The following is a 13078-nucleotide window of genomic DNA, read 5'->3' as shown; positions in this document are numbered from 1 at the left end:
CAATCCTGACTATAGCAGCTAAAATCCAGCAACCTCCACATTGCCCTGATCTTAACATTAGTGCCTGATCTCACTAATGCTCTTTTAAATGGCCACAAATTCTCACAAACACATTTTTCAACCTCTATGGTTCTTATGGCTGTGAATGCAGGCTTTATGCCCTTGGTTTTGGAATGGGATGTGTAACAGGTTCATGGTCAAGTGCCCACATACCTTTGGCCATAGAGAGTATATTCTAGCTTGTGCACTAATCACTTCATTTTCATTGGTGCTAGGGTGACACAGCAGTGTAATTTGTTAGCCCACTACCACAGAAACCAACGGATCTGATATAGGATCAGATCAGATGATGTTACAGAACTTACTCAGATGTGTTAGATGTTCAAGTCCACCACTATTTACTTTAAAATCAGGTTTCTAGCTTTAAAGAAAGAGAACAATTATTTTGCTATCACTCACCGAGCTGGGCTCGGATCTGCATTTGTTCATCAGAGCGCCTCTTTCTGGTCTGCCTGGAGCATGGTGATTCTGAAAAGGTAACAAAAAGTTATAAGGGTTATAAGGTGAAGAATAATTAAATAAATTAAATATAATTAAATCAATTCTAGGCAGCCACAATGCTGAGTTTGTAGAAAAACAGGAGGTAAATTAGTGTGTACATTGAAAATCCTGATCCAGATGTAAATGTGTTTGTTTTGTCAGTTTTATTAAGACATGTTTAATTGTATTCATGACAAGACAGGTAGCACGTTACACGATTCATCAGTTCAATGTAAAAAAAATCATCATGGCCAATTCACCTAACTTACACATCTTTGTACTGTGAAAGGAAACTGGAACTCTAGAAACTTTACTACTGACAGATTAGTTTAAAATGTAAAATAAGGGAAACTAAAATTTGCTGTTGAAAAGGGAATAAATAAATGTACTTGTCTTAGCTTCAACATCCATAAGAAGCTTTTATTACTATTCTATTTTGATGACACCATGTGATCACTGCTGCAGTCAGGTCCACTAGGACACTAGAGTGTGATTGAGAAACCTTTTGGTCCTCCCAAAATCTAAAGGTGTCATAAGAATAAAATACAAGTAGGATGAATCTCTCAAAACAGAGCACTCACAGTTGTAACCCCAGATTATGTAAGGAAACGGTACCATTAATCTCCATGTTTGACAAGAAACTGGAGTGAAAGCTCAGTCCTGCATTCATGAACACTTTTAGGCTGTTCTCCCCTCCTCCTGAAGAGCAGCCCCCATCCCCCTGGAGGAGCGTGTTCCACATCTGAGTGTGCAAAGTTCAGTTAAATCCCAGGTTACACACTGCAGCTGTAATTATAACAGAATGATAGTATGTGTGTGTGTGTGTGTGTGTGTGTGTGTGTGTGTGTGCATCACCTTCTTCTGTGTCAGATGGCTCTTGCTCAGTAGAAAAACTGAGTTGTCCACAGCGACCAGGCTGACCTTTGCCCCCGGGTCACCCCTAACTTGAAAGCTAAAGCTGTCACCTGGTGAATACGAGTTAATTGCCTCACCCCTGAATAGTCCAACCTCAAGCTAAAAGGTAAGACAAGTAAATACGTTTAGGTAAGAAGGTGGATCGCAGTGTTACAGGTGACTTTACATTCAATACATTTACATATAAATGCTTTTCAGCTGATGCAACCACCTTCGTAGAAATAAATAAAAACTAAAAATAAGTAAATATTTTATCTGATAGATAGGGTTGGGAACCAAAACTCTGTTCCAATTTAGGACCAAACACAAAACGACAAACACCGGGTACAGACTAAATTTTGGTTCTGCTTATCAGTTCCTAAACAGGATACCAGGACCTGTCTACATTACTACATCTCTCATCAACACAACAACGTGCCCAAGCTAGGATGCATGGCTTACTTTAAAACAGTGTGTAAAATATGGAACAAGTTAAAGGGTCATAAGTGTGGCTTCACTTTATAAAATAAAAGGTAGGCAAGGTTTTAAAAAACGTGATCATGGTAGGGTATGTTGATTTTCCTTATTAGATTTATATACTCATAATAAGCATCAAACCCCTGACATGGTAAACTGTACCACCCTAAACACTCTCACACCAGCAATCAACATGCATTCTTTATGTCATTTGCCCTGTCACACAATGCACACTTGGATTCTTCTTGAGTTTTAATGGCTTTTGCACCTATCACTTAACGGAGAAGTTATTGTTGTGGACTTATCTTACTAGATAAATAATGGACAGAGCAAGTAATCTAACTCACCGATCCCACACACTGACTCTCCATCTCCACCAAAATGGAATCGGACACCAACTCCATATTATGTTTCCAGGGAAAAATGTAGTAGGCCACAACACGGAAGGCTGGCACCATCTCTGCAGTCACCAGCAGGGGTAAGTTAATCACATCCTGTCCTGTTACGGTTACCCTCCCACCGCGGATGATCTTTCCTTTGCTCAGCACCTACAGTAAATGAAATACAAAAGGGGGGAGGGGGGGGGGCGCATGATATGGTTCAAACAGGGAACATACATGAGTTTAAATATTCCATAGGACTATACACACAGAACACCAATCATGTTTATTCTAACTGTAATTAATACATTAGTATACCTATAAGAACACCTTTAGAACACTTAAATGTAAAATGCTTAATTCGCTTAAATTAATATAAAAATGTTAACTGCTTGAGAACATTTTTGGAGTGACCAGCACAGAACCCTGACCTCAATCTCACTGAACATTTTTGCAGTGAACGGAAGCAAGAGACTGACAACGAAAGTGTGAAAGTGTGTGTGTGTGTGTGTGTGTCTCACAGTGTATGAAACATGCTTCAAGAGGTTCTTCTCATAATGGGAGAAGGTGTTGATGTGCAGTTTTAAATTTAAGGTCTCTCCCACTCTCTGTTTCTTCTTATCCACGCTGATATAAAGGAAGTTCATCTGATGAAAGTTGAATGGTTGGTATGCCTGCACCGACCAATCCAGCTTTGTCTGCTTCTCTGCTGTCAATTCTGGTACCACCGTCTCTGCCTGAAAACACCATGAACACACACTCGCTCTTTATCCAGCTTTCCAAAAAAGCACCTCCACCACCCCTGCTTTAAGATGTTAATGATAAAAGGTTGGTGTTAGTTTTTGTTCCAGTATCTATGCCATGTTAAGTCATGTTGGCCATTGAATGGTTTAGCTCACCGTTATTCTCCTGACGTCCAGGTTGTATGGCATGTTTAAGGAAACGCTGAAGGTGCCACTGTGTGCTGTGATGGGTGCAGATAAGAAGGTGATTTTAACTGGAATGTTAGGAGCAGGGGAGCCGTCGTGGTGACTAACCATAACCTGAAAGACAAAATCCTGACACTTTAACGTGACCGTAAATAAATTAAATTCACAGGTTTTTTAAGGATTATGTGATAAGGTTACCGTCATGTCGTAGGGCAGGCCTGCTTTATAAAACTTGTGTGTGCTTTTTATGGCAAGTAGGTAGGGAGCTAAAACAATCTTGATGCCAGACTTTTCCGTCTCCACCAGGTCGCTTCCTGAGGACGAGAGTACATGGGGTAAATGACCAAAAAACGATACAAAAAAAAAAAAGCAAAAATACTACAAGTGTCCACTTGTCTTACCTGTACTGGTCATGACAGAAGCTTTGACATATATGGACGAGCCCACTAAGCTGTTAATGTCAGGGTAAGTGCTCTTAATCTCAGCAATGCTCAGACTAACAGTGCCACCATCTAACTGATATAAAAAAGTGTTAGGGTAGGAAAAGTGCAGATTGTGCTTTTTTGATGAATTGTTAAATCAAAATCAGGGTCAGGTAATATATTTAAAACAATTATACATAAACTATATGGGCACAAGTGTGTGGACACCTGACCATTACTAATCTAAAACTTTAGGCATAAATACTGAGGTGCAAAACCCAACCCTCCCCAATCCTCTGGGAAGTCCTTCCAGTTAAAGTGGACCCAATTCAGTCAGCATCTGTTTAGTTTTTAATGCCAAGTCTGCCTCTGGGCCATCCATTAAGGACCGAGTACTTGTAGATCTTATTTATGCTCAACTGCAACTGACTTTCCATGATTTTCATGTTCCTCCCTTTGTAGCCGACGCAGGTATCATCTACATAAAGGCTGCAGAAGCTGTTTTGTGGCATTATCTGTGTGACACTGTACATCTTTCTTTTGAATATAGTAACCTGTAGCCAGTCAGTCAGTGTTGTGGTTCTGTTTTGCCGCCAGGTGCTGCAGTTTAGCCAGATTAGCTCTCATACCCTGACAATTCCATTGGATATTGGGGTTCTTTTCCATTAGGTCACTGATGAGTGGGTGTGACACTGGCTTCCGTTTTTAGGTGATGTGCTTCGGGTTGCATTTTTCATTTCTATGTCTCTTACATGCTCTGGTATGCTTGGGTTGATTTCTTAGTCTGTTCTTGTTATGAGTATACTGATTTCTTTTTCTTCTTGCTGTTTGTTTTTGTTGGCATGTTTGATTGTTTTTTTGTTTGACTGGGTTTGAGTTATCATATGTGTACTCTGTGTACTGATGATCTTTGATTTGTTGGGGCTTAAGTAGTTTGCTGTGGTTTATCTTTATCTAGCCAGGTTAGGTCAGTTTGGCTAGCTATAGATTTTTGTTGACTGTACTACTAAAGCAAACTATTTCTCTAGTTTAAAATTAGGGAGTTCATCAACTAGTCTTTATGCCTCTGGGTAGGTCTCTTGAGGCAGAATTGTGTGATCCTCCACAGTTCCTACACTTTGCTGGTTTCTGGCAAGGTAAATCATGTCCTTCTTCCTCTTCAGTTAAAGCAAATTGCATTGCTTTTACCTGTCGTCGATCCATGTCCAAATTTCTGGCATTTAAAGCATATTCATTTGCCTGCACCACTTGAGTTCCTCCTTACCAAACTAATCAAACCGTGACTTTATGAACCTCATTTTGTGCAACTTTAGTCGTAGCTGATAGAGCAGGGCTGCGAAAGCTCCTGCAACTCTACAGAGTTTTGTCTTGTAGCGGTTTGTGAGAGTGCTTATTAGCTAACGAGCTAACTCTGTGTAATTACTGAGGTAGAATGCAGAACTCTGCAGGGCTGTGAGAATCTGTCACCCCTGATGGTCTTACCTGGTCGTATCTGGATCATCATCTCTTACTTACATTTTTCACTTGCTTCATGGATGACAGTCTTACTTTCTGCCCATTCAACTCCACTCCAAACACCACATATGCCACACCTTCAACTTTCTCACCATACAGATACCTATGAAAAAATTGCTTATGTTGATTTGACAAATGAAGCATAGTGACAGGGCCAGCACCATGGGAACCCTCAAATTAGCCAAACGTTATGTGTATAAATAAAGTTTGACAGCAACTTCTACTGTCTGGTAGAGAACCTGACATAAGTGGTGGAGAGAGTATAGTGCGCCATTGTGAGTGCTGGTGTAAAGGTGTTGGAGGCAGGTGCAAAGTCACCAAAGTGCACATGGTAATTGAGTATATCCATTTGCATGCAACAATTTATCCATCATCAGTTAAATAATGATTCATTTAATGATGGAGATTAATAAAAAATGTTCAACAGATCTGCATACACAATAGGGTAATTTTCAAATAGCTTCTTTGTCCAACTATATCTCATGCAGGTATTGTACAAATGTTCAGTAGCACTAAGAAAAGTTTAACTTATGTTTAACTTTTATAAAAACAATAGAATTACCAAAATGTAAACGTTTAGAAGCTACATACCAATTTTTTTTTTTTTTAGCTTAGTGCACAGTTACACTGCTTTGTGAAAATGTAAGCTGGCTGGAACTGACCTGGCATGCACCTCCACCACCAACTCATGGTCCTCCAGACTGAAATGAGCCTTTTTTGGTATCAGTGTGGCATTAAATGCAGGGAGAACTAAAAACAACAAGGTAAAAAAACCAAAATGGTTTAACCATATAAATTTGATCTATAAACCAAATAGATCAATATAACATGGGGATTTAAAATCCCTTTTCAAATGGCTACTCTGTCCATTGCTATCATACAAATGACACTGTAATGCATTTATCTCTGTTACATTGTGCAATTACTAAACATAATTATAATTCAATTTCAAGTAAACTATTAAGAATGAAAAATTTGAAATAATTTTGTTTAACAATTTAACTTATAGTAGAGCTGGGCTATATGAGGGTACATTCGGTACACTGGCTTTGATTCCTTGTACGGTATGGATTTCTCATACACCACCATACCATAGCATAGTTAATACAACAGCTGTAGGCTTCCATAGGATACAAATCATATAATATTGTTCGCCACTAAAAGCGCTATGGATCGTTGTGGAGATTAGATACAGCTGACTTGTACAGCTCACAGGTTAGGCGACGTTACTACAGAGATGAATATACAGTACTTTAGTTCAATTGCAATACCAATGTTATTAAAGTTGTTAAAGGGATAGCTAATGGTAATTGTATAATACTTTCATATTATATTAAAAATAAACATAGTATATATTGCACCTGTTTTATGCGTATTGATTCCATCATATATTGTGTCATTTTGTGGGGCCAAGCAAAGCTTATAGTGCTCAAAACCATCATTATATACATGGTAAAATGTTTTATATTTTATGTATTTACAAGGCAGTTGTAGCCTAGCGGGTAAGGTACTGGACTAGTAATCAAAAGGTTGCTGGTTCAAGCCCCACCATTGCCAGATTGCCACTGTTGGGCCCTTAGCAAGGCCCTTAATCTTCAATTATGTAGACAGTAAACTGTCACAGTACTGTAAGTCGCTTTGGATAAAAGCATCCGCTAAACGCCTGTAGTACTATAGTGTTGTACCAGTGTTTTGGGGGCAGTTGTAGCCTAGTGTTTAAGGTACTGGACTAGTAAGCAGACGGTCGCTGGTTCAAACCCCACCACTGCCAGGTTGCCACTGTTGGGCCCTTGAACAAGGCCCTTAACCTTTAGTTGCTTAGACTGTATGTCGCTTTGGATAAAAGCGTCTGCTAAATGCCGTAAATGTAAATGTAATGACAGTAAAATTAGCCACAGACATATATAAAGTCCCAGTCATACAAAAAAAAAAAACTTAGGAGGAGTCCATGCACTTTCGTCCATACAGTGTTCTTATTATACATACCATACTTCTTAACTTCAAAGTCTGCACTGAACGTATTCTCTTTCCAGCTGTCGAACTTGGCAACAATCTTCCATTTTCCCTCCCTTTAAAAAGTCCAAATATTTATGAGTTAATATGTTTTTAAATGGAGTAATGAACGGTTAAAGACTGCAGTACATACTTAACAGTGTTATGAACAGTCAAAGACCACAGTACATACTTAACAATGTCGGAGAGTGTGTAAATGTCTGAGTAAATGCCATCTACAGCTCGGACTCTGGGGGAAGCATACACTGCTATGCCATCTGGGTTCTGAAACACACACACACAATGCCAGAAACTACAGGAACACTGTCTGAGATTACTGTCACCATGCCATGTCACTTTGGTGTCATTGCTTTGCAACGGTTGTCTGCACAGATGGGTCAGCTTTCTCCAATGCCCTGTCTTGTGTCACTTGTAGCAGACTAGCCCTTGATAATTCAGTCTATGTCATGATGTTGTCAATCCAGCTTATTCTTGGTCTTGTGGTCCTTCCACAAGTCCTGTCATAACACCCTCTACAGTTTCCAACTGTAGTCATTTCCAGTTCCCCACTACTGTTGCAATACAAGGCTGATAGCACCAGACAATTTGAGGTCCTTTTGAAAAGCTGTTTTGACCATAATGGGGCTTGAAAAGTTTGAACTGTCAATCAGGAAATTGCTTTGGTTTTGAAATAACAACCATTATTAAAAGGGACATTTACTGTATTTCTTCAGCAAGACGTTAGAAAGAGCAATAAATGCATCAGAGGGTAACAGACGTACCTGAATATCCACAGAAATGGTCCCGTTGTGAGCCTGAAACTCAGGAGTGGAAACAAACACTCGGCAACGCACTGCACAAAAAATAAATTACATATATTATCATAATATAAACCAATTTAATCATTATATAATCATATGTAAACTCTAGTATATGTATATATTTATCTAGAGCAGGGGTCGGCAACCCGCGGCTCATTCATCCTTATACTGCGGCTCCGCGTGCTTGGGAAAATAAATGATAAGTACAGTCGAATTTCGGATCCACATGTGAGCAGCTATTCTCCACCATGAACAATGTTAAAAACAAACACCGCTCACGCCTCACAGACGGCGGCTTACAGTCCTGCGTAAAGATGAAAGTGACTTCATACAGCCCCGATTTGCAGACGCTGTGCGCAGAGGTTCAGGTCAAGGCTCCGAAAGCCCAAAGGCGATATAAGGATGATTTTTGTTTGCTACATAGACATTTAAAGTTCAGCTTTTTAATTCATTTGAAAGAGACCTTCAACTCGGCGTGTTTATTATTAATTTTTTTTAAGAGTTCAAAATGTGTTCATTAAATAAATAAAATGTAATTTTCACTGTAGCACTTCATGGATTTCATCAGCAACACACTATACAGTGGTACCTCGGTATACGTCCTTAATCCGTTCCAGATCCTTGGACTTATACCAAACAGGACGTATACCAAACGAAAATCCTTTTGTTATTGGCATATTATAAGTTGATGGGGTTGTATAAAACAATTTATAAAACGGATAGTTCCGGTCCTAAAATCTGATTGGCTGAGCTGCGTTTAAAGCCGCTGTTAAATCCCCGATATAAACGCACCTGTAACCAGCTCACATCATTCCATATTAATACGCCACTGAAAAGACAAAGTGCAAACTTGGTTGAGCACTATTTTAACTCATGTACTATACATGAAAATGTCCAGATTAATATAAACAGTAATCCTAATCATTAAGCGGGTGTTTCGTCCAAGAAATAGTCTAATAGTTTGTGAATGTTATGTTCGCTCTCATGTTGCCTAGCAACACGGCACGCCGTTAACGGGACTACAGTACCTGAAAATTCACAGAGAGTTATAGCGCGTTATAGCTATAGATTATAGCGCGGGTTGTTCACTGAATGGTACACTGCACACTATTTACCATAGTAATGTGGATTGGAACACAGCCTCAGTTTTCCCGCCTGATCATTTTATTATCTTCATAACCAATAAAATGTACTTAAAACGAATTTTATTAGTTTATTAAGAGGGTGTCAATGTTACTAATCTGGAATCAGTTAATGCCAGTATTCTGTTTCTCATGAAGCAGAACCAGCAGTTCAGTGGATTCATGTTTGCCCACAAGTGACCAGTGTACAGTGAGATGGACAATGTGTGGTTCAGTTATATGTATTATTATTTATTATTTTATTCAATATGAATGTGTTTGTTTAGTGTTTGTAGTTCTTACCTCGATCCCCTGGATTGTAGACGGGTTTGTCAGTCTGGATGAAGATATAACCAGCATGAAAGGAAACTTTACTGATGAACTTTAGTTCTTGTAACTGTCCAAAACTAGCAACGAACTGTAAATAATTGATGTGTTCCTTTTCTGGCTGAAGTAAGCTCGGATTAATCTGAACAAAACATTTACATATTTTACTAACATTATTAACAATAAAAGTTATTAACCAAAATATTTGGACAGCAGTGTTGAATCAAACATTAAACATTGTTAGATTTACATTTCAAACCAAGTAGTAATGATAGTAACAATGTAATAAACAAACTAATTCCAATTATTTTAGAACAACTTATTTTTAACTGATGTTCTAAAGATTTAATTTCAATAATCTTATTATTTGTAAAAAAATAAAAATAAATACAATATAAAAAAATACACAAATACTTAAATTTATATACACAGGTGCTTCACATACCCTGATCATGGTCACGGTGAGTCTGGTGACTGCTGGACACACCCCATTAATACATTTACTTCTACCTAGGTGTAATTTAGAGCAGCCAACATTGTAGGGGTTAGAGAGATAGCCAAAGCACCTGAGGAGAACTCACATGGATAATGGGAAAACATGCCAAACTGCTCAAAGAGACAGTAGCTAAAAGGATGGTTAAAACCCAGGTCCCCAGGACCCCTAAATCTATGCAGTATTTCCGCTGCACTGTGCAACACAAAGTTAAGTATTATAAATTTTAATTTAGCATTGACTGATTTTAGGAACAAATGAAGTGTATTTATTTAATTTTGTGAAATTACCTTAAGGGTTTTGAGTGCACTGTAGTTATTATCAAAGTTGAGGGTAATTGTTCCTTGCCACAGTAAGGTGTTTCTGGTTGGGTAATTATGTGCTGTTATAGAAACAGTGACAGGTTCTGACAGTCCGATTGCCTCTAGTAGAACATTTTCTTCATTTCCTACTTTGAAAACCTTTGGAGCTAGAAGAACAAACCTGCACAAATATAATGAACACCAGATGTTTCAGACTGACCACATTTTTTGTATGGGTGCACAGTTAATCATATCTTAGTCATGATTAGTAACAGGTGAATAATGGCTATAAACAATATTCTGATGAAAAGATCAAATGCACCTGCTGAAAGTCATTTAATTTTATGCTGTAATGGATCTGACTGAGGGAAATATGAGACTTAAATTGTTCACATGATTTTATTATGAAAAAAAAAAAAATTAAAAGAGAGCATTCGCAAAGCTCTCAGCATTGTGCACTACAAACACACACACATAAACACACACTTACACGTACACACACTCACATACTGCCATGCACACATACACCCACACACACCCTTAGCTCTCGACACATATTACGCTTACACACACACACACACACACACACACACACATATATATATATACTGTGTATATATATATATATATATATATATATACAGTGTATCACAAAAGTGAGTACACCCCTCACATTTCTGCAGATATTTAAGTATATCTTTTCATGGGACAACACTGACAAAATGACACTTTGACACAATGAAAAGTAGTCTGTGTGCAGCTTATATAACAGTGTAAATTTATTCTTCCCTCAAAATAACTCAAAATACAGCCATTAATGTCTAAACCATCGGCAACAAAAGTGAGTACACCCCTAAGAGACTACACCCCTAAATGTCCAAATTGAGCACTGCTTGTCATTTTCCCTCCAAAATGTCATGTGATTTGTTAGTGTTACTAGGTCTCAGGTGTGCATAGGGAGCAGGTGTGTTCAATTTAGTAGTACAGCTCTCACACTCTCTCATACTGGTCACTGAAAGTTCCAACATGGCACCTCATGGCAAAGAACTCTCTGAGGATCTTAAAAGACGAATTGTTGCGCTACATGAAGATGGCCAAGGCTACAAGAAGATTGCCAACACCCTGAAACTGAGCTGCAGCACAGTGGCCAAGATCATCCAGCGTTTTAAAAGAGCAGGGTCCACTCAGAACAGACCTCGTGTTGGTCGTCCAAAGAAGCTGAGTGCACGTGCTCAGCGTCACATCCAGCTGCTGTCTTTGAAAGATAGGCGCAGGAGTGCTGTCAGCATTGCTGCAGAGATTGAAAAGGTGGGGGGTCAGCCTGTCAGTGCTCAGACCATACGCCGCACACTACATCAAATTGGTCTGCATAGCTGTCACCCCAGAAGGAAGCCTCTTCTGAAGTCTCTACACAAGAAAGCTCGCAAACAGTTTGCTGAAGACATGTCAACAAAGGACATGGATTACTGGAACCATGTCCTATGGTCTGATGAGACCAAGATTAATTTGTTTGGTTCAGATGGTCTCAAGCATGTGTGGCGGCAATCAGGTGAGGAGTACAAAGATAAGTGTGTCATGCCTACAGTCAAGCATGGTGGTGGGAATGCCATGGTCTGGGGCTGCATGAGTGCAGCAGGTGTTGGGGAGTTACATTTCATTGAGGGACACATGAACTCCAATATGTACTGTAAAATACTGAGAAGAGCATGATCCCCTCCCTCCGGAAACTGGGTCGCAGGGCAGTGTTCCAGCATGATAATGACCACAAACACACCTCTAAGACGACCACTGCTTTATTGAAGAGGCTGAGGGTAAAGGTGATGGACTGGCCAAGCATGTTTCCAGACCTAAACCCAATAGAACATCTTTGGGGCATCCTCAAGCGGAAGGTGGAGGAGCGCAAAGTCTCGAATATCCGCCAGCTCCGTGATGTCGTCATGGAGGAGTGGAAAAGCATTCCAGTGGCAACCTGTGAAGCTCTGGTAAACTCCATGCCCAGGAGAGTTAAGGCAGTTCTGGGAAATAATGGTGGCCACACAAAATATTGACACTTCAGGAACTTTCACTAAGGGGTGTACTCACTTTTGTTGCTGGTGGTTTAGACATTAATGGCTGTATATTGAGTTATTTTGAGGGAAGAATAAATTTACACTGTTATATAAGCTGCACACAGACTACTTTTCATTGTGTCAAAGTGTCATTTTGTCAGTGTTGTCCCATAAAAAGATATACTTAAATATCTGCAAAAATGTGAGGGGTGTACTCACTTTTGTGATACACTGTATATATATATATATATATATATATATATATATATATATGTAATTGTTCTGCTGATTATATTATTTTTAATAATAAAAAAACCAAAATAATAAGCATTTTCACTATACTCTCCCCTGTGTATGTGAACGTGTGCATGAATGTACTCACTTTGGTGTTGAGTCAATACGCAAATGGTCCCTGTAATGCAAACATGATCGAAAAGCAGCAATTAAAAAACATTTCTTTAAATTAAATAATTCAATGTAATTAATTATTAAGTTTTAGGGTAAAGTCATTAGATCATTTTGCACTGCTGCATTTATAAATGTGGGTTTTTGAAAATGTTCTCTTTTTTCATTAATTAAGTTATAATTATTATTAAAAGAGGGGGCATGGTGGCTTGGTGGGTAGCACTGTGTGTGTTTGCCCTGAATAAATAAATAAATATTATTACAGTAAACCTGCAAATATGTTTTCAGGTACAATGCAAAACCATTTAATGTTCTTTTAATTCAGCTTTACTATGAAGACACAACAATATAACATAATCACAAAAAAAACCTCAAGAGTTTCTTGCCAAAACATGGATTAATTTACCAAAAG

At 38.7% G+C, this 13078-nt stretch overlaps 1 protein-coding gene across 2 annotated transcripts in view; it reads right to left on the bottom strand.

Annotated features, from left to right (window-relative positions):
• The window catches only part of LOC134304192 (complement C3-like), a 30415-nt gene that overhangs the window by 15544 nt on the left and 1793 nt on the right, over nucleotides 1-13078 (bottom strand). For both annotated transcript variants that reach the window (XR_010007778.1, XM_062989777.1), the window contains exons 2-17: nucleotides 12644-12673; nucleotides 10202-10394; nucleotides 9395-9560; nucleotides 7932-8002; nucleotides 7343-7434; nucleotides 7144-7226; nucleotides 5820-5907; nucleotides 5158-5260; nucleotides 3622-3736; nucleotides 3419-3534; nucleotides 3191-3334; nucleotides 2813-3028; nucleotides 2259-2459; nucleotides 1396-1554; nucleotides 1156-1282; nucleotides 460-528 (exon numbers count right to left, since the gene is read on the bottom strand). Coding sequence is in view for 1 of the 2 variants with exons in the window: in XM_062989777.1 (XP_062845847.1) it covers nucleotides 460-528; nucleotides 1156-1282; nucleotides 1396-1554; nucleotides 2259-2459; nucleotides 2813-3028; nucleotides 3191-3334; nucleotides 3419-3534; nucleotides 3622-3736; nucleotides 5158-5260; nucleotides 5820-5907; nucleotides 7144-7226; nucleotides 7343-7434; nucleotides 7932-8002; nucleotides 9395-9560; nucleotides 10202-10394; nucleotides 12644-12673 (1973 nt within the window). In the remaining variant the exon portion in view is untranslated. The remainder of the gene's footprint in view (nucleotides 1-459; nucleotides 529-1155; nucleotides 1283-1395; nucleotides 1555-2258; nucleotides 2460-2812; nucleotides 3029-3190; nucleotides 3335-3418; nucleotides 3535-3621; nucleotides 3737-5157; nucleotides 5261-5819; nucleotides 5908-7143; nucleotides 7227-7342; nucleotides 7435-7931; nucleotides 8003-9394; nucleotides 9561-10201; nucleotides 10395-12643; nucleotides 12674-13078) is intronic.

Source organism: Trichomycterus rosablanca, chromosome 27, assembly GCF_030014385.1.
Source record: "Trichomycterus rosablanca isolate fTriRos1 chromosome 27, fTriRos1.hap1, whole genome shotgun sequence".
NCBI classification, from domain to species: domain Eukaryota; kingdom Metazoa; phylum Chordata; class Actinopteri; order Siluriformes; family Trichomycteridae; genus Trichomycterus; species Trichomycterus rosablanca.
Note: the sequence above shows the minus strand (reverse complement) of the source record. Positions and strands in the feature narration are given on the sequence as shown.